The sequence below is a fragment of the Eublepharis macularius genome, chromosome 1 (genome assembly GCF_028583425.1).
Source record: "Eublepharis macularius isolate TG4126 chromosome 1, MPM_Emac_v1.0, whole genome shotgun sequence".
NCBI lineage: Eukaryota > Metazoa > Chordata > Lepidosauria > Squamata > Eublepharidae > Eublepharis > Eublepharis macularius.
The window spans coordinates 115616798-115644519 of NC_072790.1; the positions used below are offsets into that span (position 1 = coordinate 115616798).

Genomic DNA, 27722 nt, shown 5'->3' on the forward strand with positions numbered 1-27722 from the left:
TAACATCAACATCTCTCAACTTAGAATCATACCAAGTGTTTTGTCCTCACACCAGTGAAGTTTCGGTACAAAAACCTTTCCGTTATTTCAGTTCAAACACCTGCCTACCTGCCTTCTTACATTACCTACTTGTAAATAAACCTTCTGTTACACTTTGAATCTCCTCAAGCCTTGTGTGCCCGTTTCTGTTTAAGGGAAGCGCAAACCCCTGTTCTGTCCCCTACGTGAACTTGGCTGGGTAACCATTCCACTTATATGTTCCTAGGGGTGGGACAAGAAAGAAAGTTGAAGCTAAACATCCACCACGCTACTGAAGGTTCCCCAGCCAGTATTCAGCTTCATAGGCTTAGGGAGGAGACATTTCACCTCAGGGTAGAGGAAGGTCAGCCCAAGAGTGAGACGTTCGTGACAACACCACAAATAGTTGTTTTACCAGTGCTGGGCTGGTCTAACCACTTCTTAGAATGCCTGGGAGTCTGTATACGCTGGAATAAGTTTACAGTCAGAAAAACCATGCTACAAAAGCAAATGGCTACTGGTTACTCCAAAGTAAAGAAATGCTGGTTGGTGGATCACGTCCTGTTCACTGCCACTGAGAGTGGGTAGTCTGGCCTCCTCCTGGGAACACCTCCATCAACTCACTGATAATGAATATTTTACTAGTTAATAATGAAGCCCCATAAGAAGAAAAAACTTTGCAATTATTTTGAAGCCATATGGTGGTTGTTTTCTAGGGATACGCACAGAATTTTGTTTGGTTCATGGGTCAATTCCTGAGAATAAAAAGGAACTCCACTAGGCAGGGAGATTTTGTGAAAGAACTAGAGAGGATAGAGGAAGCCTTTATTTGTAGAGGATACCCGAGACAGGTTGTGGAGAGGTCAACCGGAATTGAGAGACAAGCATTATTTAATCAGAAACCTAGGAAGAACACAAATAACATCAAATGGTCAGTGGATTTCACTCTCCTTTCGACTAGCATTGGCTAAAATTGTCAAACAAAATTGGCATATTGTGCAAGGCATTCCAGGGTGCGAAGTTCCACCTACCATAGGATATAGAAGTACCCGCAGTCTTAGAGACCAACTGGTACATTCGCACTTTATCAAAGGGAGCAAACATAGGTTACCACTAGGACATCATCCGTGCAGACACTGTAACGTGTGCACACTGGCTATTAACATCAATTGTATTACCAATCCAAAAACAGGCAAACCTTTATATAGTAAGAGCTTTTCCACATGTGCAACTTCCAATGTGGTGTATATTATCAAATGCTGATGTGGTTTGCGTTACATAGGAAGCACACAACACCCCATAAAGGTAAGGATACAAGAGCATGTTTCTAAAATAAAAAAATAAGGTGATGGAAGCCCCTTTGGCTTCTCATTTCCATGATCTTGGACACCAGGAACGGGACTTTAAATATTCAGTATTGCATGCTCTGCCTAATAACCCACAGATGAACACTCAGAGACTTTTACTCAAATTGGAAGCTGAGTGGATTTATAGGATGGGTAGCTCCTTTGGGTTTAAACCAGGAAATTGATCCTCCAATACTGCCCTCTGAGATAGATCCCCAGATAGGGTTTGAACCACCATAACATGGCTTCCCTTTATTCTCAATGCTGAGATGCAGCTCAGTAGGATACTATGGTCAATAATATCAAGGCTGCTTAGGGATCCAGCAGAACTAGCAACGCCACATTCTCTTTGTCTAGTACTTAGTAAAGATCATCAACCAAGATGACCAAAGCAGTCTCTGTTCCAAATTCCAACCTCAATCCAGATTGAAATGGGTATGGAAAAGTAGTCTTCCTAGATTCCCTGGAACCAAGAAGTCTTCTTAGATTCACCTGCTATAATATCTTGTCCGAGAACAGAAGATTGGAGACTACCCAGAAGTTCTCTAGCGGAGAAGGAGTCAGGGAGGTTTTTATTTTCCTTTTCAAAACAGGTCTAATAAATGCCTCGAGTATAGGCAGCAGAACTCCCACTCTCAAGTAAGAATTCACCATACCTTTTACCCACTCAGCCAGTCCCTCAGGCAGCTTTTATCATTCTGGAAGAGTGAGTTCAAGAACACAGGTGGTAGGTCACACTTTTCCAAGAATCCTGTCCACATCCTCAGGCTCCGCAAGCTGAAAGGTATCCATATAACTTGGACAAGCAGCTGTCAAAGCTATCTTATATATTAATAATAACCAAGTGGTCCTGATCTGGGGATACTTAAATCCAGAGTTGGAACCATGAACAAAACACATCTTCTTACACACCTGAAAAATGCCCAAAGTTTGTTGAAAAATACGAACCAAAAAAAATGGGGGAGTTAAAAAACCCAAAATGATGGTGCCTATAGTTTTAACCAGCTTCCCTTAGTGCTGTTGCTAGGCAACCATGACACTTTAGCCAGTATTCCAGACTTGGTTTCTGCAAGTGAAAGGCAAAAGCTGGTCTCTTTCCAGGGCTGATTTTGCTCTTGAGGGCTCATTGGGGCCAGGCTCAGAAGCAACCACTGGGTAACTTGATACCACATGACTTGCATGACTGACCCAGACTTGGCTTATTATTGTTCAACCAAACAAAACCACTATGTACACCAAAATATATATTGAATGCTGGCAGTATATAAATATTCTATAAACAAGGAAAACGTATGATGTAATTCCTACAAGAACAATGTGAAATATCCTCAGATGACCCATATGAAGCATAAGCAATATGTTCCAATCACTACAATGAGGAAAAACAATATAAACAGTCACTATAATACACCAGACGGAATAAATATATACAAATACGCACTCTTACCAATGACTCTGCCACCCTCTACTGTTAAACAATGATTGGGCAGTAGGTTTTCACATTAGAGATGACCCATTCAATCTAACTTGTTGTTAATGATTGTCTTTGTTGTTAGTAATGGACTTAACGACTACTCTTGTAAGACCAATTTCCGGTTGCCTTCATCAGAAGTCCTAACTCTATTTTCAATCAATCAATCAATCAATCAATCAATCAATCAATCAATCAATCAATCAATCAATCAATCAATCAATCAATCAATCAATACTTTACTGCTTCAGCACAGCCACAGCAAATAACAAAAAAGTACAATATTATTAATACAAATTACTACATCATAAAATTTAAACCGAAATTGACAAAACTCCATCAAGATTTTTAAATCCATAAAATCCATAACAGCATGTAGTATAATATACTAGTAAAGGGAACTTATTAATACCCTCAAGTAAATTAAAACTTACTTCCATAGTCTTAACTGTATTTTGTTTACCGATGTTACAAACTTTGCCACTTGCATTGTAATCCGTTTATCCTTATCTGCCAGCAGCAGCACCAATTTATCTTGCTCTGACCTCCCTGGCACCCGTTGCAGAATATTTCTAAGATATTTCTCCCGAATAGTTACAAATCTCGGGCATCGAAACATAACATGGGATATATCTTCAATGGATTTATGATCACAGGAGCACACACAATCAGCAAGTGAGATCTTGTTATAACAGCTTTTCAGAACTGCCAAATGAAGTATATTCATCCGAGCCCTAGTAAACGATGTCCTATATTCTGTGACCGTTAGGTCATCAAAATAAGCTGGACGGGATACAGGATGGGATATAAGATGATTATATAGAGTTGCTGAACTCATAATACCTAGCAACCCCTGATCTTGTTGTGCACTTATGTCCAATAATCTTTGTTTAATCAGACATCTAGCAGCTATATAATCATAACTCCTTAAATATTCTTCAGATAATCCTAATTTAGCCAATAGGGACAGCAGTGGTTAGAATTTCAGAGTAGGATCTGGGAGACCCAGATTCAAATCACCACTCTGCTGTTGAAGCTCACTGGGTGACTTTGTTCCAGTCACACACTCTTTGCCTGACCTACCTCTCATGGTTGTTGTGAGGATAAGATGGAGGCAAGGAGAATGATGTCAGTTTCCATTGTGGAGAAAGACAGTATACAAATGAAGTAAATTAAGAAATAATAGATGAATAGGCAATCAAATTTAATATATTAAAAGAGGTAATTTCGGTTTAAATTGTATTCATTTCAAAATACTCTTCTATAGTGTTTTCTCCTTTGTTTACCATCACAATCTCTGTGTGCTTTGTAGATGAGCAGAGTCACTTTTGCACTGGGAAACAAAGTTGTCTCCTCTGTCATGAGGCTAACAGGATGAAGAATCATTAAGTATACTCTTAAGCATTAGCAGATGGTAAAGGTGATTGGGCCATGTTGCCAAGTAGGCCCCCTCTCCTGCTTTAAGGCCTGCCATGGACTGTGTTAAAGTTTCCTGTGTTGCTGTTTTACTACTACACAAAGATTGCTTTGCACGTGTGTGTTCTGGTACACGTGTCAGTTTCTTGTCTGCTGTTTGATTACCCTGCTGCTGCAATAGACTGTGTAGTTCCCTGACTCCATGTTTGGCTAACTGCACAAAGGACCCTCTTCCTGGGCAGCCCTGCCCAGACCTATATCTGGATTTCCCAGGGTGTGTTTGGACTCTGTTACAAGTGTGCCCCGTGCCTGCATTGCCATCTGCCACGGACCGTGCCTGTTCCCTGCTTCGGACTGTGTTTTAAGTGCTGTTCCCCCTGCCTCCATGGAAGCCTGCCTCATATGGGCCCAAGCCGCTGCTAGCAGCCGGGTGCCTGCCAGGGAAACCTCCAGCGAGCCTGGCTAGGTGCTCCCTGGTCAGTTCCCGCCTGGAGCCTCCCGCGGGTCGGCCCCTGAGCTTGCCCTCGCTACCGGGCAACCTGCGAACCAGCCCCAGCTATGCCCCGCCGGCGTCCATGTTCTCAGACAGCCAGAAGACCCAGGGAAGAAGATTGCTTTGGGAAGCCATTTCGGCGAAGCAGGCACACCACGTCTGCAGCGAGAGTACCTCGCCCCGCTCTGCATATCTTAGGAGCCGCCCCGGAGAAGGAACTAAGTGCCGACCATCCCAAGCACTTAGAGAATGCATCTCAAAGAAACCTCCGCGTTCCAGAGTTGATGACATCAGGACAAGCCCTGTCCGCTGGAACATCCATTCAACCCACTCGGATTTCCCCCTCCCTCTTTTGTCCCCTCTTCCTGAGGTGTCACTTATCACAATCAGATTACCAAAGTGGCCTATCCAGGCCATTCAGTAACCCATTAGAACCTTTGTTTTAATCTGTGAGAACCACCAAGTACAGCACCAGCCCCAGGGTACGTTTTGGGGTATTTAAGCCGGTCTCCCAGACCGCACGGTGCGCGTGCCATCCTATCCAGAACCCCTCGCTGTCTGTCCGTGGTCCCAGTGCTGGCATTGGGCCACCTCACTGTTGTGTCTCTGCTTCGCTTCAGGATTGTGAGTATTCCCCACCAACGTTGGGAACCTGCTAATGCGAAAGTCTCTCTATTTCCTACTCTGTATTTCCTAGGTCTTGTATGCTTTCTTGTGTGTATGTGCAAGTTCAGGCTTACGCCACACTATTAGTAAATACACGTTTGAACCTATTTGTAGTCTGCCTCTTTGTCACTAGAGTGTCTGGAATTGGGACCTCCGTAAACATAGGTTAGATCCGCGCTATTTTTAGTTACAGACTGCCAAAGCTAATTTCCCCCATTAATAAGAGCAGTTCTGGTAACAGCCAGTTGCTACATTTTGGGAAAGTCAAAGGGCTTAGTAAAGGCCCTAGATGAATCAATATTGCTAGATCATAGCCAGGGGAAAAAAAATGTAGAACCTGAGGACAACAGTGTACAGGAACCAAAACCAATCCTATGACACTCGTTACAGTCATTGAGTGAATATGTTAACATACACAACGTAAGACTTTTCTTCTAATATACATAGTTTTGACACACCATCTCTTGAATAACAAGGTCTCTAATACACACATGGAGCTCCACAACTCATTTCAACACCAAACGTAACCCAGAAGCAGAAAGCAGCATGTTTCAGTAAAGTGCTCAAAAATTTGCAAAAGGATGTATGTGTTGAGCTGTCCTGTGCACATAGGACTGTGTGCATGTATCCAAGTATACACTGTTTTTTGGATCAGTGTGTGCGTGCAGGATAACAAAACAGGGTGTATTATATGAGCACCACTATGAAGAACAAGGCTGTTTGGGTCAGAATTGAGAAAAAAGGTAGAGAGAAAAACAATTTTATTTATTCATTGTAGTGTTTTATTATTTTATTTTTAAAGTAATATACATCGTTTTAGATCATCAGCATAACATTCTGTAAAAAGTACTAGCAACATTTACTAGAATAAATTATACTTCTGAAGAAACTGGACCAGCAGATTTATTTTATATGGAGCAACAGTGGTGTTAAGTACAAAAATAGGTTACTATGGAACATATTGCACATTGTGCTATAAATTATTTTCACACTGTGTAAAATATGTCTGTTGTTCAAATACTCTCAGATATAGCCAGTTCAAGTAATTCACCACAGGAATGCCCAAAAGGCATTAGTTATCTAAATGATGGTACGTTACAGTTATAAAGGCTTCAGAATTCTTGACAAGGCTTTATAAGAAGGTTTCTGCACTGGAAGTTATTTCCTTTCCCTTGTGAGTGGGTTATGCATCTAATCCATGCAAAATTAGATTTGACTCGCTGATGGGGAAGATTTCTGAACTATGTTTCACTAGATAAAAGATGAGCTCTTTCTTGCTCTGTACCCAGAATGTCTTGTGGAGAGGATCTATGTGGAAGTAAAAATAACAAAAGATTATAATAGGCAAGAGTCTCAATGTGTCTTTGCATAGTTGACCAAGACATAAAGAAAATGAAAAATACTGAAACACTGGCTAGTACACTTTTATCCCACTCTCACCCCAAGGAGCTCACGGTAGCATCTATGGCTCTCCCTCCCCTATTTTATCAACCTTATGAGATATGCTAGCCAAACACATATGACTGACTAAGGTTACTTGGGGGGGGCATGGAATGTAGCACACAAACTGCATTGGTGGGGGGGAGTCTGCACTTAGCTATGTTTTACTAGTACTGAAAAGCAGAGTTGTGGCAAATATATCTGCATTGTCACAATGCTGCTGTTCTTAGTGCCATTTCCTTACTTTTTGCCCTTCTCTTGATTTTTCTACAGTGTCATTTAGCTTTTTTTATGGTAATAACATATGGTTTTGTTGATAACACTGTGTTAGATGTGGTGACATTCCAGGTTGCCTCGTTCACAACCTGTCAGGCCAAGCTGGAGCTAACCCTCGATGCCAAAGCAGGAGCCTTACTGCAAGGAGCTGTCCAGGGCTCAGCGTGTGCTCGGCTGGAGAGCAAAGGCTAACCTTCGACTGTAGGCTTATATAGGGAGCTGATAACATCACTCCTTCCAGCAGCCTGACATGGATCCTGGTTCCTGAAAAAGTCTGGAGAAAGGTATCATCCTCCTAGTCTAAGCTTTGGCTCTTGCTCGCCACCTTTTTTGTTCCTGGAGTCCTAGGGGGGAATCTAGAGGCATTGGCAGATCATGGTTCCACTTAGGAGATTCCTGCTCTGTTTGTTCCACTGGCTCTTGAATGGCAGCCTGCTGTGGTAGAGGAGACAGGGGCCTTCTCCTGGAGGGTCAGGGGTGCAAGGAGCCTCAAGTGCAGTGGGAACAACAGGGGCTTATTAGCTTTTAAAGAGTCCCAGGTCAAGGCAGGGCCACAGCAAGTCCTGACACAGATGCATGCATGCATGTGCGTGCATGCACACACACACAGTCACAGAGGTTCCACAGCCAACAGAAGACACATGAACATATGAAGCTGCCTTATACCAATGCACTCCATTAATCTATCAAGGTCAGCACTGCCTACTCCAACTGGTATCCAAGCTCCCCAGGATCTCACCTATTACTTGATCATTTTAACTTGTGATGCTGGGGACTGAAGCCAAGCAGCTGCTTTACCACTGAGCCATGGTCCCACTCTTAAATGGCAGTGTAAACAGATGCGGCCAGAGCCAGTGAAGGCAAAGTAGCAGCAGGAAAAGAGAAAATAGTGCCAAGAAGCAGCAACTGAACAGCTTCTATACAATATGAATGTTGGATAAGATAAATATATTTTCCAGTAACTATTTGGTTACATCCCACATGTAGCCTCTCCTAGAAAATACAGAGCTTAGTGAACACTAGGGGTGTAATGAATTACACTGCATTTTCAACACATTCAGCTCGCATTTGGATGGAGCCAAACAAACAATTCAAAAACAGAAGAAGAAATGGAAGTATTTGGCATTAGATGCTGGTCAACTTTAGGAAAAATTCAAAACATGAATCTGTAAATTTATTATTTCGATTATAATTTAAAAGGGGAAGAATAAGATTGACAGTACCTTCTTTTACGCGAGGTCTCGTAGATATAATAAATTCCAATAACTATCCCCTTAAAAGAAAAGATCCTGTTAGTGCACTGGAAATAGCTCAGATAGAAATACAGTAAAAATGTCCAGTCAAGAATACTGCTTTACGTACACTCAATAATGGCCATCCACCTTGTATGGCTGCAGCCCACTCAAAACCCAGTTTGCCATTTAGGAATCCACCTAGCGTTGGTCCTACAAAAGACCTAAAAGGAACAGAACAAAAGTGCCAAATTTAACATAAGAGTAAAAAAATATATTGACATTGTCTGGAATCCAACAAACTTTATCAATAGTCCTTGTACTTCAGTACAAGGTCTTTTACTGAGGAGTATGTCCATCTATCTGACAGACAGAATTCTAGAGAATAGCTTCTGCTGCTGAGTGTGAGAGAGGATTTTCTTTAGTCCTCAGTACACAGGATAAAATATTGGCATAGGTGAATGTCAGGACTATTCCAGTTATGTGATACCATGATTTTCTGCTGATTTTCTGCTAACCAGCCAATATCAGGACGATCCATCTCCTCCCACTCCCACCTCTATCTGTAGCACTATCAAGTCTTTTTTATAAAATAAAAAACTGGTTTTGACAAATTAAGAATATGTTTTGTGCATACCCATTTGTCACAAACTCTACATCAATACTTGTTTTCCCTCCTTCACACTATTGGCTCATGAAAGCCAAAGATAACAGGCTGGAGAATGTAATGCTCTGTTACTCCAATCTCAAAAGAAATTATATAACCTCGTTTTGCACACAAACTAATGCCCTTGGAAGTGAATGTATACACAAACACAGATAACAGTTGTCTTTCTGTTTGAAGCTGCACTGGGAGGAAATGAGGCCACAAAATGGTGTCTGTGCAATGGAGAGTCAGAAAATAGGATATATACAGTAATGACTAGTGAAGTGGGGCAAAGGAGAGTAAATGGCTGCCATCACTGAGTGACAAACAAGGGACAGTGGCCCCATATTTCGACTCATAGCTGTCATGAGGAGACAACCCAGGCAGGACAGTGCAAGCATTCTGCTGATGAATTGTCAAGGTGCTCTTGCTGGTCATTCACCAGCAACGAACTCACACTAACCTCTGCCAGTTCCTTAGAATACCCACTGGTGAGGCTGCAGGAGTCCCTCCCCCAATGAGAAATGAATTAGTAACAGCTGTTTTCCCTTTTCTGCCCCACCTCACCAACCTATAAAATACAGATGTGTTAGTGGTCTGACTGGAAATGAAAAGTATTATAGACTGACAAGGCTCAAATGCAGCTTAGTTTCAGGCATAACTCTGTCCAGTATAGGCACATCTGCCATGTGCTGAGGATAGGGTATAACAGAGCTTATATTCCTTGCAGGTGTCATACCAAACCATTTTATGAATGGAGACCTGTGTGAGCTAGCCACAACTCCATTTAGCCTATGTTCCCTATTGGGTCAAGAACACAAGTTTGGTGGCTCAGGTTCCTTGCTAGGCAGGTTGGAAGGCAACATGGAAGATGCCCATTCTTCATAATGGTTTGGTAGATGCCATTAGCCATAGTATCTTGGCAAGGAGACTAAAGGGAAGGATAGGGAAATCAGAAACTGTAAGGCCCTACAGAAATCTCTCAACATGCAGCTGTGGTGCCTGCAATGGGCTGGATCAAGCTCCATGTGCACTTCTAGTAGGGAGGAGGTCTCAGATGCTTCACTAATGAGTTAGGGACCACAGACTTCACACTATGCTGCCTTACATATTATCTGTTGTTTTAAATATGTACTCCTATATACTACCTGTGCTTCATGTTGTCTAATGTCAGTCCTACAATTATGTTCTGTTTCAGCATTTCAACTCTGCATTGGATCCTTGATAATGCTATATGTTTGTAAATTTGTATTTATTTACTCTATGACGTTGTTTATGGAAATGTTCTTGACACTGTATGGAAATGTCCTTGATACTGATTGTACTAATCTCACACCAAGTAATCCACCTTCAGTCTCAGTGAGAAGGGAGGACCATAAATGACATAAGTAAAAAGAAAAAACCTTTTGACAGATTCAAAGTAAAGCTTAGAAGACAGAGTCTGAAAGCATCTTTTGATTTGTTCCTTTCATCTTTCCTTTCCCTCCCCTGAATTTGAATGCTGAGTATTCAAATATTTACATTTAACATTTCAATGTTTTTTCTTGTAGCTCTTTTTAAAAAAATACTGTGCAGCTATGATTAAAATCCACAGATGAACTTGACATATTAAAGAACTGAACTATTCATATATTAAAGTAGTAATATGTTTTTCCCTTTTAGCATCCAGCCAACAGCCATAACCGTTCCTCAATGTCTGCCATTATAATGCAAGATGGTAGCATGGGAGCGAATGTTATGAATGCAGCTTTTCAGTGGTGCTTACAGCAACTTTTCAAGTCTTAGACTTGAAGCAATTTGTAGCCAGTAGCCAACAGGAAACTAAGAACCTGATTAACAACCATCACAAGACATCAGCTGCGTAATACTAACTGCTATCCCATGAATTCAAGGACATGGTTATTTGATGCTGTTTAGCTTGGCTAAACAGTTTAGCTCGGCTACTGCAGGCTACTCAGCTACTGTCAGATGACATGCCCAACTGAGATACGATTTTCTGTCTTAAGATAAGATTTCCCCAACTGAATTGTGGTTCAGCTGGTGAATATGCAGATACTATTCAGTTGTTGCTTAGCATCCAGAAATTCTCCCCCAAACAACTACTTCCATTTCAGAGATGCATATCTTCATCAGTCAAACCGCAGAATTTTGTTGCTGGAAAACCATGCCTTGAAGGGAGAATGCAACCCCTCTTTATGTGCTAGAGTCCCTTTATGTACCACAGATGGAAGCAAAGAAGTTCATGCCAGCTCTGCCCCCATCAAGCCCCCACCAAACTGCTTTACACAAATGAGAACAGATAGCAGGCCCAACTCTTCAGTCCCAACACTGCAGCAGTGTCTGGATGAAATGTCTTAGGATAGTGAAGTGGAATTAAAGGACTTTCCACATAGCACACCTCCACAACCTACTTGTTCAGCTGAACTACTGTAGGGCGAGAAGTTGAGACATGAGGCCCCTTCCTGATCATCTGTATCCAAATAACGACTAGAAGCCAATGAAGAAGTGGCCTCAGTTTGTTCTTTGCTCACTTTGCAGGAATGGGAGGTGAAAATTGTTCAGCTGCTCATAGACTTCAATGTCTAGCAGATGCTTCACAAAAATATTGGAATGCACCACTGTCGTGTCGCAGCACACATTTAAAGTAAGTTCAAGGCAGTGCCTGCCCAGGAAGACCAGCTCACTCTTTTCTCCAGCTACTGGAAAACAGCTGGAGGCAGAAGATCCAGGCTCAGTGTGGAGAGGGAGTGAACTTCTTCCATGCTGGTCATACTAGTTATGCTTACTGAAAATCATCAAGACAGTTGATATGTTACATACCCAAGGGACCATAATGCACTGAAGAGCCCTGAGACCAGTCCTAATAAGCTTAATCCTTCCTGAAATCCATTCTCACTGCAGAAGGAAAGACGAAAGTAGGTTATTCCCATAGTTACTAATTGTTTGTTTGCAACTGCTACAGTATTTGGTGACAAGTAACATAACCACACGTCATATATATGAAGCTGCCTTATGCTGAATCAGACCATTGGTCCATCAAGGTCAGTATTGTCTATTCAGACTGGCAGCAGCTCTCCAGGGCTCAGGCAGGAGTCTTTCACATCACCTACTGCCTCATCCTTTTGAGATGCTGGGGATCGAACCTGGGACCTTCTGCATGCCAAGTAGATGCTCGACCACTGAGCCATGGCCCCTCCCCAAGTGGAAGCATCTATGATAGAGCTGCCTGGTTGTTCAAATCAGAGGGGTTGTGCAAAACCCCTCAATTGTTTTCCCTGCACGAACAACAGGTTCATGGAGCACTGTCCATTTAAACTACAGGTGATGATAAGCACAGGTGATGCGGTGATGATAATCAGAATATACCATGCTGATGTCCTTACAATTAATCAAGTTTCTTGCCCAAGAGACAGAATTTTCCACCCTCATACTTTGTTTTGGACTGCAGTAATCAGCTCTACATGTTTAAACAATCCTGGTGCTAATTTGATTTTTTAAAAATATATACTTTTGAATAGATGTACATCAAATAATAACATCTGGTCACAGCCAAGGAAAGTTTCTGGAGAGAATTACTTACTATGCACAATTGAGTATCTCCGGGAATGCTGGAATACCACTCATCCCAAGGGCAAAACCAATGAAGACTAGCATTAGAACAAACAGCCATAGCTTGCTACAAAAGAAATATTTTAAAATACATTGAGACAGTGAGGCAACAATATTTCACTGCATTCTTAATTCAACTATCTAGAGTCTACTGCTTTATCAGCTGATCGCTTTTAAATTATGTTGAATATTTAACTTATATGTCTCCATAGTCATCAAGTTTCCATTACTAGTTGCCAGATACAAATTCCAGTGGGATATCTGTGTTCATCTGTTGCAGCAAAACACAAAATGGGAGTCTTTTGGCACCTTAAAGACAAATTAATTCACTGAAGCATATATAGTCTTCCACACAGGAACAATTCTCTGCATGACTTTTATTGCCGCAGAGAATGCAGAGGCATTTGCAGCAGCAGCTGAGCATCTGAACAATATTTTTTCTTACAAGTTCTTTAAACCTTCCCAGATGCCATTTCCCCTCTGAACCACAGGAGACCCTTTATGGTTGTTATTTTTAAATCAGCAATTGGTAAATCACTACAATAATGCTACAATGACCTATTGCCATGACCTACTAGCTCCTCTGGATTCCTAGCTTTCATTTTAAAAAAGTCTCTAGCCCTTATTGTTGTAGATGTGTATTATATCTCCACAACAAAAAGAGTTAAAGACTTCCTTATCTGCTTGCATTAAAGAAGCAGTTGTTTGGATGCAGGTGACCAAGAAGGGAAGAGCCTCATATCCTATCGAGGCAATAGCTTGTTATAATGTTATTGCAATATAGTGATCTAGCAACTGCTGTTTTTTAAAGATAGCAATCCATTGGTGGGGAGTAGGGGTGGCAGCTGAGGCAATGGTACCAACGTGCATGAGACATCTTCTCAACCACACAGCAAACAAAGTGCTTTGACTTTCCAAACCAAGTAAAAACCCAGAAAGTCAACAATCCGGGGATAATAACATGTGGATGCTCTAAAAAGCCTGCTCCAGTTCTAGTGCCAAACCAAACCAAAATCTCCACATGGAAGCAATCTAAGTTTTCCTTGGCCAGAGCCTCTTTCAACAGAAATATATACACTGTAGAGAGGAAGAACAATGGGTTAACAGGCCATGAAATGCAAGAAGTGTGGTTGACAAGAATTCTATGCAAAATTCGAAAGTATACACGAGGCAAAGTGGGACCATTCACAACAGCTGTAACTGGTGATAAGTTATACCTATGCTCTGTGCAAGCCGGGACTTACAGCATCAAACCACCTGGTAAATTATAATTCCACAAATGTTCACTGCAGTCTCCCTTTAAAATCCCATTGTTGAAGAATCCTGACATTCTTCAGCAGCAGAGTAGTGTGGTAGATTGAAATGTACACCTAAAGGATTATAAATGTTGCCATGTATAATATTTTGCATGTAAATAAATTTGTGTGCTTCATTTCTGTGTATTAATGGGGTGTTTTGAACATATACTATTGTGGTAAGAAGTGCAAGCCTCTGATGTGAGAGGGGGGGCTGAATGGGTGAGTGGAATATGCTGTGACTGGACAGTAGTTGTACCCTAGGAGGCAGGTTTTTAATCAGTGTGCTGAGAGTAAGTACTTATTCTGTCAAGTACAGTGAATCTGTGTGGAATTCTGAGAAATTCTAAGTCAGGCAAACTGTTTATTAGCCTGGATCAGTCTGAGCATATCTCAAAGAGAGGTTATTCTGTCTAAGGTCCTTTTCACATAGCCTTTGAAAACTTTTGGCTGCTGGTTGTAGCGGACTTAATGTGCCATATCAGACAAAACCCATTGCGCTACCAGTTGCTAATGGGTTTTTTAAAAAAATCTTTTCAGACCCAGCCACTGTGTCCCACTTGCAACATAGGGTTGGGCAGTTTGTTAAACTGTTTTTCCTATTCTAAAGTTTTCAATACGCTTCCTATTCACCGTAAAGTATTGTTTGAAATGTCTGTAGTGCTTCTGACAGTGCCATCTTTTTTCTTTTCTCATCCAATTCCAGCATGTTCTTTTAAAAAATGTGTATAGATCCATGCTATAGTATTGTAATGACACTTGTAGCTGGTTCTCCAAATTCCCAGCTTTCATGTTTTAAAAAGTACATCTCTAGACCCTTCTGTTGTGGAAATATGCCTTTTCCCTTGTATCTCCACAATGGAAGGGACTAGAGACTGACTTTTTAAAAAAATGAAAGCTGGGAATTCGGAGAACCTGTTGTTACAATGCTATAGTGGTAAAGTAATATTTTTGTGCTGATTTTTTTTTAAAAAAAAATGCATTCAGCCCTGGTAGCCGGGTAGCTACTTCCAATGCCAGAAAAAAGCAGCACGGTTTGAAATGGCCACGATTCACATATGCTTCATAAACGGATATAAATGCTGTCTGACATTGCCACCCTACATCACTTTACAAGAAGTCAGGGCAGCGACAGATAACAACCATGTTAAAACAGAAATGTGAAAGGGACCTAAATCAGGCAAACTGTGTGGAAGCCTCGGTCAGTCAGAGAGAGGTTATTCTGTCTAAGTCAGGGAAGGTGTGTAGAAAAGCCTAAGTGAATCTATATCTGTGTGCATGAGAGAAGTACGTATTCTATTAGTGAAGATCTGTATGAGAAACTGATCTTTGTGATGGGTCTGTGAATATGGATTTAAGAATATATAACTATTTTGAAACCTCCAAGCTTATAAACCTATTCTGAAACCAATACACTTATCAATACTTTGCAACCATCATGCATATGTGCTTACAAATAAATTCTACTTCTGGTTAAGCAAAATATCCGATTCATCTGCAATACAGGATCCCCTTTTTAGTTCACAGCCACCACATATGCTGACCATTCTGTCTTACTACCATATGTAATAAAGCCTTCCTATAAGACTGGTTGAAACAGAAGAAATCGAAGGAGAAAGCCTTGGTTGTCAACAAAAACCTTTTGAGAGGAAGCAGTATATAGGTCAACAAACAGAGCAAAATGCCACAAGTAGTGTTAGCAGTGAGAGTCAAACCCCAAAGGGAAAGTTTTTTTGAGGTAAAAGCCTTGGTAAAGTAAAGAACTCCTGAAGCTCAATGTGTGTGGCAAAAAAAAGGAGTGTTGGTTGTGACTAGGTCACAACTAGGTAAAAGTTTAAGACTAGGTAAAAGTTTAAGGTAACTAAGGAGGAGCTGTAATAAAGTCCAAGGAAGTCTAAATAAAAATGTTACACAATGTAAAGTCAAATTAGAGTCATTTATTTTGTACCTTCAACAATAATTCAATAAATTTGTTAGTCTCTAAAGGTACCACAAGACATCTTTTTGCTTTTTACTTGCCATGAGAAAATGAGGCACCAATGCAAATACTTGCCCAATGGCACTACATCCTAAGGAGGGATTTGAAGTCACATCTCCCGTAGTTACTCTTTCAGTTCAAGCAAAGGATCTTAAACTTTGACACCAAGTGACAAAGAGCTAATAGGTCACAGTGGATAATGTTGGACTTGGACTGGGTTCTAATCTTTTCTCAACTGTGAAGCTTGGTAGTCAACTTTGAGCCATCTGATGGAATGGGATGTAGCCCTCAAAAGTTTGTGCTTCAGTTGATCTATTTACCTTTCAGAGTCAAGACTTGTTTTTAGGTTTTACTGCAACATACTAGTAACATGGCTACTTCATTTTAATTTGCACCAGTAAAATATATATGTAATGGAATAATCCCCTCTCCCCCTCATATACTTGTATGGGCTCCTTGGAGGAACAACTGATGAGATAAAATACATCCAGTACAATTTTATGCATGCTTATTCAGAGGTAAGTCACATAAAGTTCAATGGGACTTACTTCCAAGTATGCAAGTAATTAGCAGTATTAGATTTTTTTAAACCATATTTTTAAAAAAACGTCTCCTACAACAAATAATACAAAAGAGAAACAATACAACTAGTGAGGTAGCAAAATTCATTGGTTTTTTTGGTACCATTAAAAAGTAGGGTGGCCAATTCCTGGAATATTGGGTGGCCAAAGTAGGGTGGCCAATTCCTGGAATATTGAGGGTAGAGCCTGAGGGAGGGTCAGAGTTTGGGGAGAGGAGGGACCTCAGTGGGATATAATGCCACAGAATTCACTGTCCAAAGCAGCCATTGTCTCCAGGGGAATTGATATCTGTAGTCTGGAGATCAGTTGTAATACTAGGACAGCTCCAGTCCCCACTTGGAGGTTGGCAACCCTAATACAAAGCCTTTGCTATAGCTATTTTGATAAACAGGTATTTCAGGACAGACAAATTTAAATGTTAGAGAGATCCCTGTGGTATTCATTACCTTTCAACGTGCAAGACGGGAGCTGGTCCTAGCAGAAAATAGCATAATGATGCCAGTAAGCCTCCAGTGACCAACAGCCACTTCCTTAAAGGCTACAAGAAATAAATAAAGAGATGAGCAACTCAACCTTCACCATAAGATCAAATAAAACTGTTAAGTCCACTTCTAGGAAAGAGAAAGGTGCTTAAAAACATCCCTTTCCACATTCCAGTGAAGAACTATGACATTTAGATTGCACTTGAATGTGGAGGCCTGGCTCAAAACAAAGCCTACATCCAGCCTTGTAATTCTACTCCCCGCCCCCCCATTATAATTTTATATGGAGTTTAGTGGAGCCATTTTAAAATTATATCAGAACCTAAGGATATGCTATGTGTCAAGTCATATTATTTGCCCAGCTCAGTATTGTCTCAGACTGGCAGTGGCTCCTCAAAGGTTGAGGAAGATGTCTTTCCCAGGCCTGCTACTTGAGATCTTTAAACTGTAGACATCAGCAAGTGAACCCAGCATTTTTCCACGTAGACTATAGAATAGACTAGCTTAGTCCTAACTTTAATGAATCCAAAAATCTTTGCTATCATCAGTGCTTCATCTCTTTCATATTCTTTTATCTTCCAGAAGAGGCTACAGCAACGGGCCCTTATATCAAATAAATATCAACAACAACTGCGCTTATATACTGCTCTTCTAGTCAGAGTGGTGAATAAGCGATTGTTATTATTATTATTCCCACAATGTAGCAGGGGAACTGGGGCTGAGAGAAGTGGCTTACCCAAGGCCACCTACTGAGCTCAAGGCACTAATGGGATTCAAACCAGCAGAGTGCTGATTCACAGCCAAACCAAACAGGAATTTATAGCATTCAACCTCTGAAGTACATCAGTTGCAAGATCTATAAAACAGTAATACAACAAGGATGCAGGGAACTACTCACTGGTTTTTTATCACTCAGAAAACCAAGGAATGGTGAAGATAAGGAATAGGAGAGGGCTAAGCCCAGAAACACTAGCCCCACATAACCAACAGGCAGCTGGAACTATGGAGAAAATAAAAGAAGGGAAAGGGAGGATAAAGGGGCATATCATTACATATGAATGGTGTTCATAATCCCTTATTAAATTCTATCTGCCCAGACAACCAAGACTACACCATACTAATTAATTTCAATGGAAGGGGAAAGATAAGGCACACACATATTAGCTTCATTGCTGAAAGAATGGGGACTTTTGTGGGAATTGTGGGAGTTGGGCACAATGTGGATTACTGGTTTGAGTGTCAGACTAAGCCTGTGGGAACCTAGGTTCAAATCGTTGCACAGCCATGAAACTCACTGACTGCCCTTGGGCCAGTCACTTTTTCTCACACTATCCAACCTCACAGGATTGTTGTGAGGATAACAAGAACTATGAATGCAAGAACTTCTGAACTCAAAGCATGATGTTCTCACCTCCCCCTTCCTATGGAAACTCAAAATCCTATTCCTGGGAGTCCCCTGTCCACTATCATAGGAAGAGGTAGGGAGGAAAATTGAACTCCATTAGTTGTACCCATAAAAATGCTAGTTTGGAATTAACTCTGACAGAACAAAGTCCAAACAAGAATCTGCCATTAGAGCAGATAAAGGGCTGCTTCTGCCAATGATTCCCCATTGCTATCTCACCAGAACCCTTATAAAATTTAATAATCTAATCTCATCTAATACCTTAACATGAAAGGCAATACATTCTCCCCAAATAGCACCTACTTTTTTCAAGACAAATAGCGACATTGTTGGATCTAGAAAGCCAAAAGATGCACTTAGTGAAAATATAGTAGAACTGAGGACTAAAACTTTGGGTATAGTGATAAGCTTCCAGAAAGAGTCTTTGGTAGGTGCTGAATCTGCAACAAAACAGTAACAAAAAGTTATCTTTGTGGAAAGTGGCCTTTGGGTCGATTTACAACTCTTTCACAGCCCTTGTATCATGGGTCAACCAGACACAGCCAGTCCTGATGAGGCAGACACCTCAGGGGAAGAGGAGGGACCAGCTGAAGCAGGTCCCAACCCACAGTCAGCTACAGACAGCCTGCCACCAGAAGCTATGGCTGCTCGGGCAAGTGAGGAACAACTGCCTGATAGCAGCATCCCGACTGTCCCAGTCCATGAAGCAGGATGGAACAGCACCCCACTACCCACCTCACCTCACCTCGCTCATCTCCGGAGCTACTGGAGCTCAGGCAGAGGAGGGTCCAGCATGAACTACTGGAAAGGAGATGAAGTGCACGTTTAGCAGCCCAGAGGCACCTGGACTCAATCAGTAGAGGGTGAGTGCATGCATGGGCCAGATGCAGCACAGCTGCAAAAAAAGCGTCTCAGTTTTAAAGGACGCAGAGAAGGAGAGACTGCCCGTGAAAACGAGTCAAACCACTCTTGACCTGACTGCCACTGACCCTGCCTTGGCCTCACTCCTGTGACTTTGGACTGCTTCTGGACTTCAGCTTCTGAACTCACCTCGGACTGGTCCTAGTGACGACCCTTTGACTTTGTGCATGACCTATGGACTGAATTACAACCTCTCTATACTGCCTCACGTCCTCCTTTGCCTGCACTGACAAACTACAGCCTTGAACCACCTGGCGGGACCCTGGGATAACTTTGACGGGGTACACGTGGGAACCTTTTTGGTGAAGATGACAATGAGCCAGAGACAAGGGTTGCAGTTGGCCAGACACACTGCACTTGGTGTATATAGATCTATTTTTTTCTTTGGCACAAGTAAAATGAGACTACTTTAGAAAAGTCAGTGTGAAACATTAGTGGTTGTGCTTCCGATGCCTCCTCAAGAACCTGATGGCTTCTAGTCTGCTCTTTGGCTTCCCAGACCTGTTCCATTTTCATTACAGCTGAGCAGAGCAAGAGAAATACCATGCCAAGTAACACAATGTGGCATGCCATCATTTAGCATCCATGCCAGAAATTGCCTACACCTGGAGTATATCATCTTTTTCTTAGCTGTGATCCTTCTTCAGTTGTTTTAATTCAGCAATACATTGTACTTAATATGCCTTAATATGGACCAAATAGAAGCAGCACAGATTCTTTATAAATATGGGTTGGAGACAAGAGTTTTTAGGAAAGTGGAAGGTAGCATGACAAAGGCATCTTTGCTCTGGCAACACATTCACATTCTTTTGCCACTTTGCCATCTCAATTCAAGCAAGTTTTCCAGATTTTTGAAACACAACAAATGGCCCACTTGTTAACAAGGGTAAAAATGGAAACAAATGCACATAGACAATATCTCCTTTACACCACCTTCAGCATTATGAAAACGCTATTATCTTTTCCCAGACTTGATATACTTCAAATGTTTCTCAAAAAACCACACAACCTGCCAATCCCCCACAACCTGCAATGGGGCTTTTTATTATACTTTCTGCTCCTGTAGTACTTCATTGTGAGCTGATTTTTAAAGTTCTGATGAGGGCTGAAGGGTGGGGAGGCTGTACTGCAAAATGCCCCCGTTACACATGTATGAATCTCAGTTTATATGTAGTACGTTTCTACATACTGAGGCCTGTGGCCATCATCACCCCGCATTTTCTCCATCCTGGCACTATGCTACAATTGCCTCCCCAACTTCCTGAATTTGAGCAAACCACAAGTTGCCATTATAGCTGCAGCAGAAAGGGGGAGGGTCCCCACCCCACCCCCAAGTCAGCATTTAGCCCAAGCGGCTGCCTCTGCTCCTTGCTTTCCTGCTTGGCAGAAGCAGCTGAATCTTGACACCATTGTCACTAGTGGGTCCACACCTTGAGAGCAATCAGAGGTGTTCCCTTACCCTCCCTTCTTCCACCTCAGAACTCTTTATAACTGGACAGTGATATGTACTTTTTGCAAGCATACAGAGAAAGAAAAATCAAGGTGTGACAGGCACTTAGCTTCAGAGAAAGATGCTTTATCAGGAAAAGCAGAACAGGATGAAAAGGTTGCTTCAGGAGATCAAGGGGAAATTAAGGGGGAAAGGAGTGAGGGATTTGGAAGAGCCTGGAAGAAATGTCAGCACAGCAAAGTCAAGAAATGCCACTTACAGAAGGGACACTCCTTTACATGCCCAAAGCTGAATAAGCATGGAAGTTTCTTTCTCCTGGGATTTTAAAGGCATTGGCAGAGCTTACACACTTCACCTGAGATTGGGGGAGAGCTCACTTTGAAGGGTATTTGACACTTCCCACATTTGAGGAGGAGCAGCCAAATGATAGTGATTAGTTTTGGAGAAGACTTTACTCATTACTTAAGATGGCTGCTTGTGGGAGCAAAGATGCTACCAGACTGATATGCATTTCTGGGCAACTCACTCAGTGAAGGGAACGTATACAAAATGAGGAAAATGTTCACAAAGCAGAAAAGATTGCAAAGAATATAAGGGGACTATCATTACTATATCTAACCTGGCAAATTATGGTTTGTGCTTGCACCCCAAATCCAGGGTTGCCAGCTCTGGTTTGGACAATTCCTGAGGATCTAGGAATGGTGTTTGGGGAGGGGAGGTAGCTCAGCTGGGATATATACTGCCATAGAGTCTGCTCTCCAAAGCTGCAATCTCTCCCACGGAACTGATGTCTGTAGTCTGGAAATTGGTTGCAATTCTAACACAATTCCAAGTCCCACTTGAAGGATGGCAACTATACCGAATGGCAAGCCATGGTTTGAAGTAGGTTTCTATGGAGGGCACATATATACCATAATATGATCATCAGGACACTATGAGCTAGGAAAGGAATTGGTGTATATAACAGAAAGAGGAGGTATGTCCAAAATGACCAAATAATGCTTTTGGCATTGACTGTAAATTAGCTACAGTCTGTTTCTAATAACCTTTTTATACGCAGTGGCAACAGGCTCCAGGAGAGGGTTTTCACAAGGGTTTCCCACCCTCCCTGCCTATCCAACCTGAAACAGTAAAGGAAGAGAAACTACGTACCATATTTTGGTAAGAGATACATGTTCAGAGGCACCATGATTATCACTACACTTCCAAGTACAATGAAAGGGATTTCATAGCCAAACGACTGGTACAAAAAGCCACCGATAGGTGGACCCAGCACAAGTCCCAGCCCTGTAAAAATTTCAAGACTGCCCTGAAAAGAAAAGGAAAAAAAGGAAAATAGAACAACACTATATTAAAACAAAGCAGTCTCATTGACACAAATTTAAATAAAAATCAAAAGATTAGTGATACAAGTGTGGTGTAACATTAGTGTGTCCAACTGGGAACAACACTTGGATTCAAATCCTTATTCTGCAATGAATCTCTCTGTGCAACTCCCAGTCTAGCATACCTTACAGGGTCGTTGTGAAAATAAAAAAGGTTATATATATGGCCCTGTGCTCCTTGGAGGAAAAGAGGGAATAAAAAATAATTTTTTTATTAGGACACCAAAATTGGCTCCCTACATATCTCCATTTTCCTGCATTTCCCTTAAGAGTGACATGTTCTTTGTGAGAGATAAGAACAGCTTCTATCATTTAACACAGAGCTGCACTCTAGAGATCATACATGAGATCAAGGATTGCCACCATCTGCATGACAGTTAATGATAAGTGCCCCTACAAGTTCCCTCTCGTTCTTCTGAGAGTATGGTGGGAGAGATGGGATAGTAGGCAGAATGGAGGGGAAACATGGAGGAAGAGTTAACTGTACTGGAAGGACAAAGAGGCCATTAGGCACAGAACAGGAACATGAGTCGGTAGCTGTGAAAGATAGTGGTAGTTTAGGTAGTGGGCCTGGATGCACAGTACGGTTGCCAGGTCCCCTTACCCTCCAGTCAGGAGGGGAGGGGAACCTGGCACTTACCTTATTTATTCCTTTGGGAGTAACATCATTGCACAGGTCCAGGAGCGCTCCCATGCTTCACACCGGGCAGATTTGGGCCCCAAATGGAGCTGATTTGACCCATTTGGGACCCAAATTGGCCTGGTGAGAAGCATGAGAGAGCTCCTGGGGTGTTTACAGTGATGTTGCTCCTGGAAGTGACATTGTAGAGTTGCACTGGGATCATGCCCGGAGGCCTTTCCCCCTTGTCAATCAGGTGAGTGCAGGGGGCAGAGGGTGGGAGCAGGGAATCTGGCAGCCCTAATACAGAGACGTGCACCATGACAAGATATATCATAAGGATGACATAAAACCAAGAAAGCAATGACTAAAGGTAATTTACAAAGAGAAATCGCCTGTCACTTGTGTAATACAGAAATGAAGAACTATTGTGAACTCCCACAATTAAATTTAAAAGAAGACTATAAGTATAAATATATACATCTAATATTTTAGAATAGTTTTTTTATGCAATCATATCAGTCTCCATTTCAAGATAATGATACTGATTTCTTTTTTAAAAAAGGAAAGGAAGAAAGGGACATGGCTGAACACTATTACTAAGAATACTAAAAGTCTTACATCCTCAAGCACCACCCAGATGCATGTTATTTAGTCTTGACTTTTTATGATTTAATAGGCCATCATACTCAATTGGAAGAGCTTAAAGGTCAACTCTCCAATAACACAGGCTTTATCCAATTAGTTTCATGCATCTCTCTCACAAAAACAAGCTTTTTACTGAATTTTCTCCCAAGTGTTCCAGTACATTAAGAATACTGTTCTGGATGGCTCTGGTCAGGCCTGATTCAGATATAGGCATGGTCTTAAGGAGCCTTGAACATCTAGTTAGCTTGCCTCTATCAAATCATTTACCTCCTGGCTAGAGGCTAGAGGTACACTATAGATAATGTCTTAAGTTCGTCACCTCTAACTGTACACAAGTAATATAATTATGGAGTCTCTGCTTCCATTTTAAGGCTTTATTATTACAAAATGATTATTCAGTATTCTTGGTATCAACTCAGTCAACGGAAAATTGTACCATTCATTATAACTACATAAATAATTAAAGTACAGCAAGTACACGAGTCCAAAAAAGTATTCTACTCAAAAATACATAGGCAAGGAGCCCCCTCCAAGAAGAAACTCTCAATCAGTTTAGCCTGCCATTTTTATAGAGTTTCAGACTTTTAGCAATAGCTGCCTATCCCACTTCAAAGATTCAAATTCTTGGCTAACTTATGACTTCATACACCAATAAGGTTATCCATACTTGAATCATCATCTTTTAACATAACAATAGTTAGTTCATTCTTGCTACCTTGTGTCTTAACGGCCTATGTAGAATTAGTGAGTACAAGTTTCTCATACATCTGAATATATTTTGACCCTCCACCAATGTAAATATTCTCAAATAATGTTGCCAGCTTCTATGAAGTCAGACGTTCCTGCCATTCTCAGATACTCCCTGCACCTGGGCCACGGTACATCGTATATATATTAATATGAGTTAGAGGGGTCTTCTAATCTATACATGGCAACATGACTGTGTAATTCTACTGCTTTATTCTCCTCCCTAAGGTTGTTCTTTTCTAGGCCTCTAAACTCCCTTTGCAGCCTGTCTAGTTATGGGGTTGGGATAGCCCTGTTTCAGTGTACAAAGGTATCTTGAGTGACTTTCTTGGTCATATCCAGCAACTGTTCCTCCGTAGTCCTAACTATGTCCATGACAATACTCCAAAGTTCTCGGAGCATAACATAATTTCAGTGGAGGCGTGGTGCAGGTCTCAAGGTAACACTTCTATCAGACCCTCTAGGCTGTATATGTACTCTAAGATGTCCGACAGCCAAGGATCTAACATGAATTCCTTCCCGGGCATTCAGTAAAGATAGGAAACAAACAAGTATATAGCCTTACTCCTTTCTCCCTGCGTACCACCAGACAGAGCACAAGATTCTTCTCTTTTACAAATATCTTGGGCCACAAATGGCTTGTGTATATGGCACTGTGCTTGTGACATGAATAGCACATGCAACAAAAGACAGGGAAGGTGAAAGATGACATGAGACAGACATTCATAAAAGTGAAAGAAATGGGAGAGGATGATGTCATTTCGAGAGAAAAAAATCTTCCTAATTTGTACAGTTGTTTTTCTCCTCAGCTGTACATGAGAACAAAATTGCCATGTAAGCCACCCTGATCCTTCCTGGGAGTTGTCTTTATTTTGGGAGGTCACTGGGGCAGGCATGAAAGAATAAAACATGGAGTTGTTTTCTTTGGGGAAGAAAAAGGACAACTGAGTCTTCTAGATTCAGATGTTGCAGTCAAAAGATTCCTGATCCAAGTCCTGCCACAAATATAACCCTGGGTGGGACCAAACGATGGAATTTCTCTAAACCATCAACCCCCATCCCCTCCACACACACACACACACACACCTTCTAACAAGGAGAACAACAACTCAGTGGTTTGTGGGAAAATGCAGTTTTTGGAGGAATTACTAGAAAGTGGGTAAATTGCAATTACAACATAAATTCCATTATGACATCCTAAAGAATGACAGGTTTATTTATTTTGAAAATTTATACCCCACTATTCTACCCCAATCAAGGCCATCAAGTTGGACCCACCAACGCAACACAACACAAGATTTCATGAACTCGCTTCTCCAGAAAGCTTCTGCGACATTAAAAATGATTGGTGTGCACCTGCATTTTGCATGCTTCAGAAGCCAGAACTGGTACTGAACACTAGAGGTGGGCACTAACCTGGGGGAAAAAAAACCACGCGGTCCATAGTTCATCCTATTTTACGAACCACGAACTTGCCTCAGTTCCTGAACTGGTTTGTGCAAAGCAGCATGGAAAGGGGCATTTCACCCCACTGGCTGGGAGATCCCCGACAAGCAGCTGATTCGGGGTTTAAATGTCCCTTTCCCTGATGCTGCATGCCGGCTGGTCTTCTTCCCATGTTTGCAGGAGTTTATTCCCTGCTGGCTTTAAAAGCCAGAAAAGGGCTAAATGGCTGGTTTTCCCTTCCTCCCTTGGGGTATATACACACACACACTTATTTTTTTAAGGCAAGAAAGTGTTGCAGTGTTGTAACATGGCAACATTGTAACATTACTGCACTTTCCTCCTGGCTTTAAAAGCCAGGAAAGGATTAAATAGCTGCTTTTCCCTCTCTCCTGCCACTTTGTTTCCAAAGGGCTGTGCAAAACACTTGGTTTTTAATCCCCTGGGGCAAAGCCTGAAACATGCCTGGGAGGGAGGGGAAAGCAGCTATTTAATTCTTTCCTGGCTTTTAAAGCCAGGAGGAAAGTGCAGTAATCTTACAATGTTGCAATGTTACAACATTGCAACACTTTCTTGCCTTTAAAAAGTGTGTGCATACCCCAAAGGAAGAAGGGAAAACCAGCCATTTACCCATGAGTTTCAGAACAAAAACTCTCTCTTTTAGCTTCCAGCCCATCTTCCCCTATATTCTTCCTTTATTTCCCTTGACTGCCACTTTTACCATCTATTTCTGCACAGGGAGGAGGTAGGCCTGATGATCTAAGCATGTCCTCTTCTGAATAGACTACTGGCTGCAAGGTTTCTTATGGAGTTCATGAAGCCCAGGGACTCACATGCTCTGTATATCTCATGGTCCTAAATTACACTCTCATTTCAAAATTCATTGAGCATAATTCATCCCATAACCAAGTTCTCCAAAAGATGTGAGGAGCTCAGCATATGCTCCCCTTTGACAGCATGGCCGTGACTGGAAGTGCATTCTAGTCATATCTTGAGGATGATGAGACAAATATCAGAAAGATGAAGCCACAAATGGTTTTTGTATATTTGTTTACAAGCTGATGGTTAACATGAACATGGTGGCACATCAAAGACAGGCAGCTGCAAGATTATAGCTGCCCATCACCTGGCTTCCCCCATCAACTAGACCTATCTGGGAGGACGTTGCCAATTCTTCTCTCCTGTGGTTGCTCTCTAATTCATGTTGCTCCTGGGATCTCCCATCCTCAGGAACAGCATGGACAGCATTTGGGGCTGCAATAGGAAGAAGGGAGGGAAGCTGTCCTGTGCATGTGCAGAAATGTTAGATGTGATTGAACTTTGCATATCTTATTGAGTTCATGTAAATGATCATCTTATCAAACTCAAAAAGCGCCCTCTGTTTCATCCTATTTACTGGTGTTTGGGCTTTGGTTTGTGCCCATTAAGTATTTCATAAACTAGGAGACTGCCAGCTATGGAGTTGAAGATCCTGTTTGACAGTATTTGAGAAATTAGGATGAGACTACTAGAGCAGTAGCTGTAATGTTAAGTGTAAGATATGTTATCTTTTCAATAAGTAGCTTAATACTTACCAGAACTGTAGCTATATTGTTGGGGAAAGCTTTTGCAAGAATAGAAAATGAGGCTGTCATTGCCGCAGAAAAGCCAACTGCATCAATAGCTCGAACCAAAAAACACAATCCTATAAATACTGGCCCATCAGGTGCTCTGTCCAACATTCTAACAAAAAAAATAATCAAATTAATCGAGAGCCCAAGTTGATCACGCACAAGCATATCAAGTATGGTCTGATCCCACTCAGACTGCATCTTTTACTCTTTTGACTGGATCTTGTTTTATTTGTACTCTGCAAAGTAATGCTACACATTTACAAAGGGAGGCCAGAAGACCTAGGAAATGGTAACATTCCCCTGTCTTTGTACCAAGTGAGGGTCACATTTCATGCATCTAATGAGCTCTAGTTCACAAAAGCTAGTAACACAGCGAACATGCTAGTTTAAGGTGCCACAAAACTCTTCTGTAACAAACTAAGCCCATTGCTTTAGCCCATAACAGGTTGTTGGCAAGGTAGTATTTTAGCAGTCATTAGAGAGAAGAATGCAAAAAGTAGCAGAAGAGGTTGTTCTTCACAGCTTGCATTTGTTTAGTTCGC

General features: G+C 41.6%; 1 protein-coding gene across 2 annotated transcripts in view; it reads right to left on the reverse strand.

The window, feature by feature from the left end:
* Positions 1-6296: 6296 nt before the first annotated feature.
* The window catches only part of SLC18B1 (solute carrier family 18 member B1), a 28536-nt gene continuing 7110 nt past the window's right edge, over positions 6297-27722 (reverse strand). For both annotated transcript variants that reach the window (XM_054980743.1, XM_054980822.1), the window contains 10 exons: positions 27142-27289; positions 21878-22034; positions 18658-18794; positions 17848-17949; positions 16914-17005; positions 12585-12680; positions 11825-11899; positions 8489-8582; positions 8350-8399; positions 6297-6718 (listed from right to left, as the gene is read on the reverse strand). In XM_054980743.1, the coding sequence (XP_054836718.1) occupies positions 6652-6718; positions 8350-8399; positions 8489-8582; positions 11825-11899; positions 12585-12680; positions 16914-17005; positions 17848-17949; positions 18658-18794; positions 21878-22034; positions 27142-27289 (1018 nt within the window). In that variant the 3' untranslated portion in view covers positions 6297-6651. The remainder of the gene's footprint in view (positions 6719-8349; positions 8400-8488; positions 8583-11824; positions 11900-12584; positions 12681-16913; positions 17006-17847; positions 17950-18657; positions 18795-21877; positions 22035-27141; positions 27290-27722) is intronic.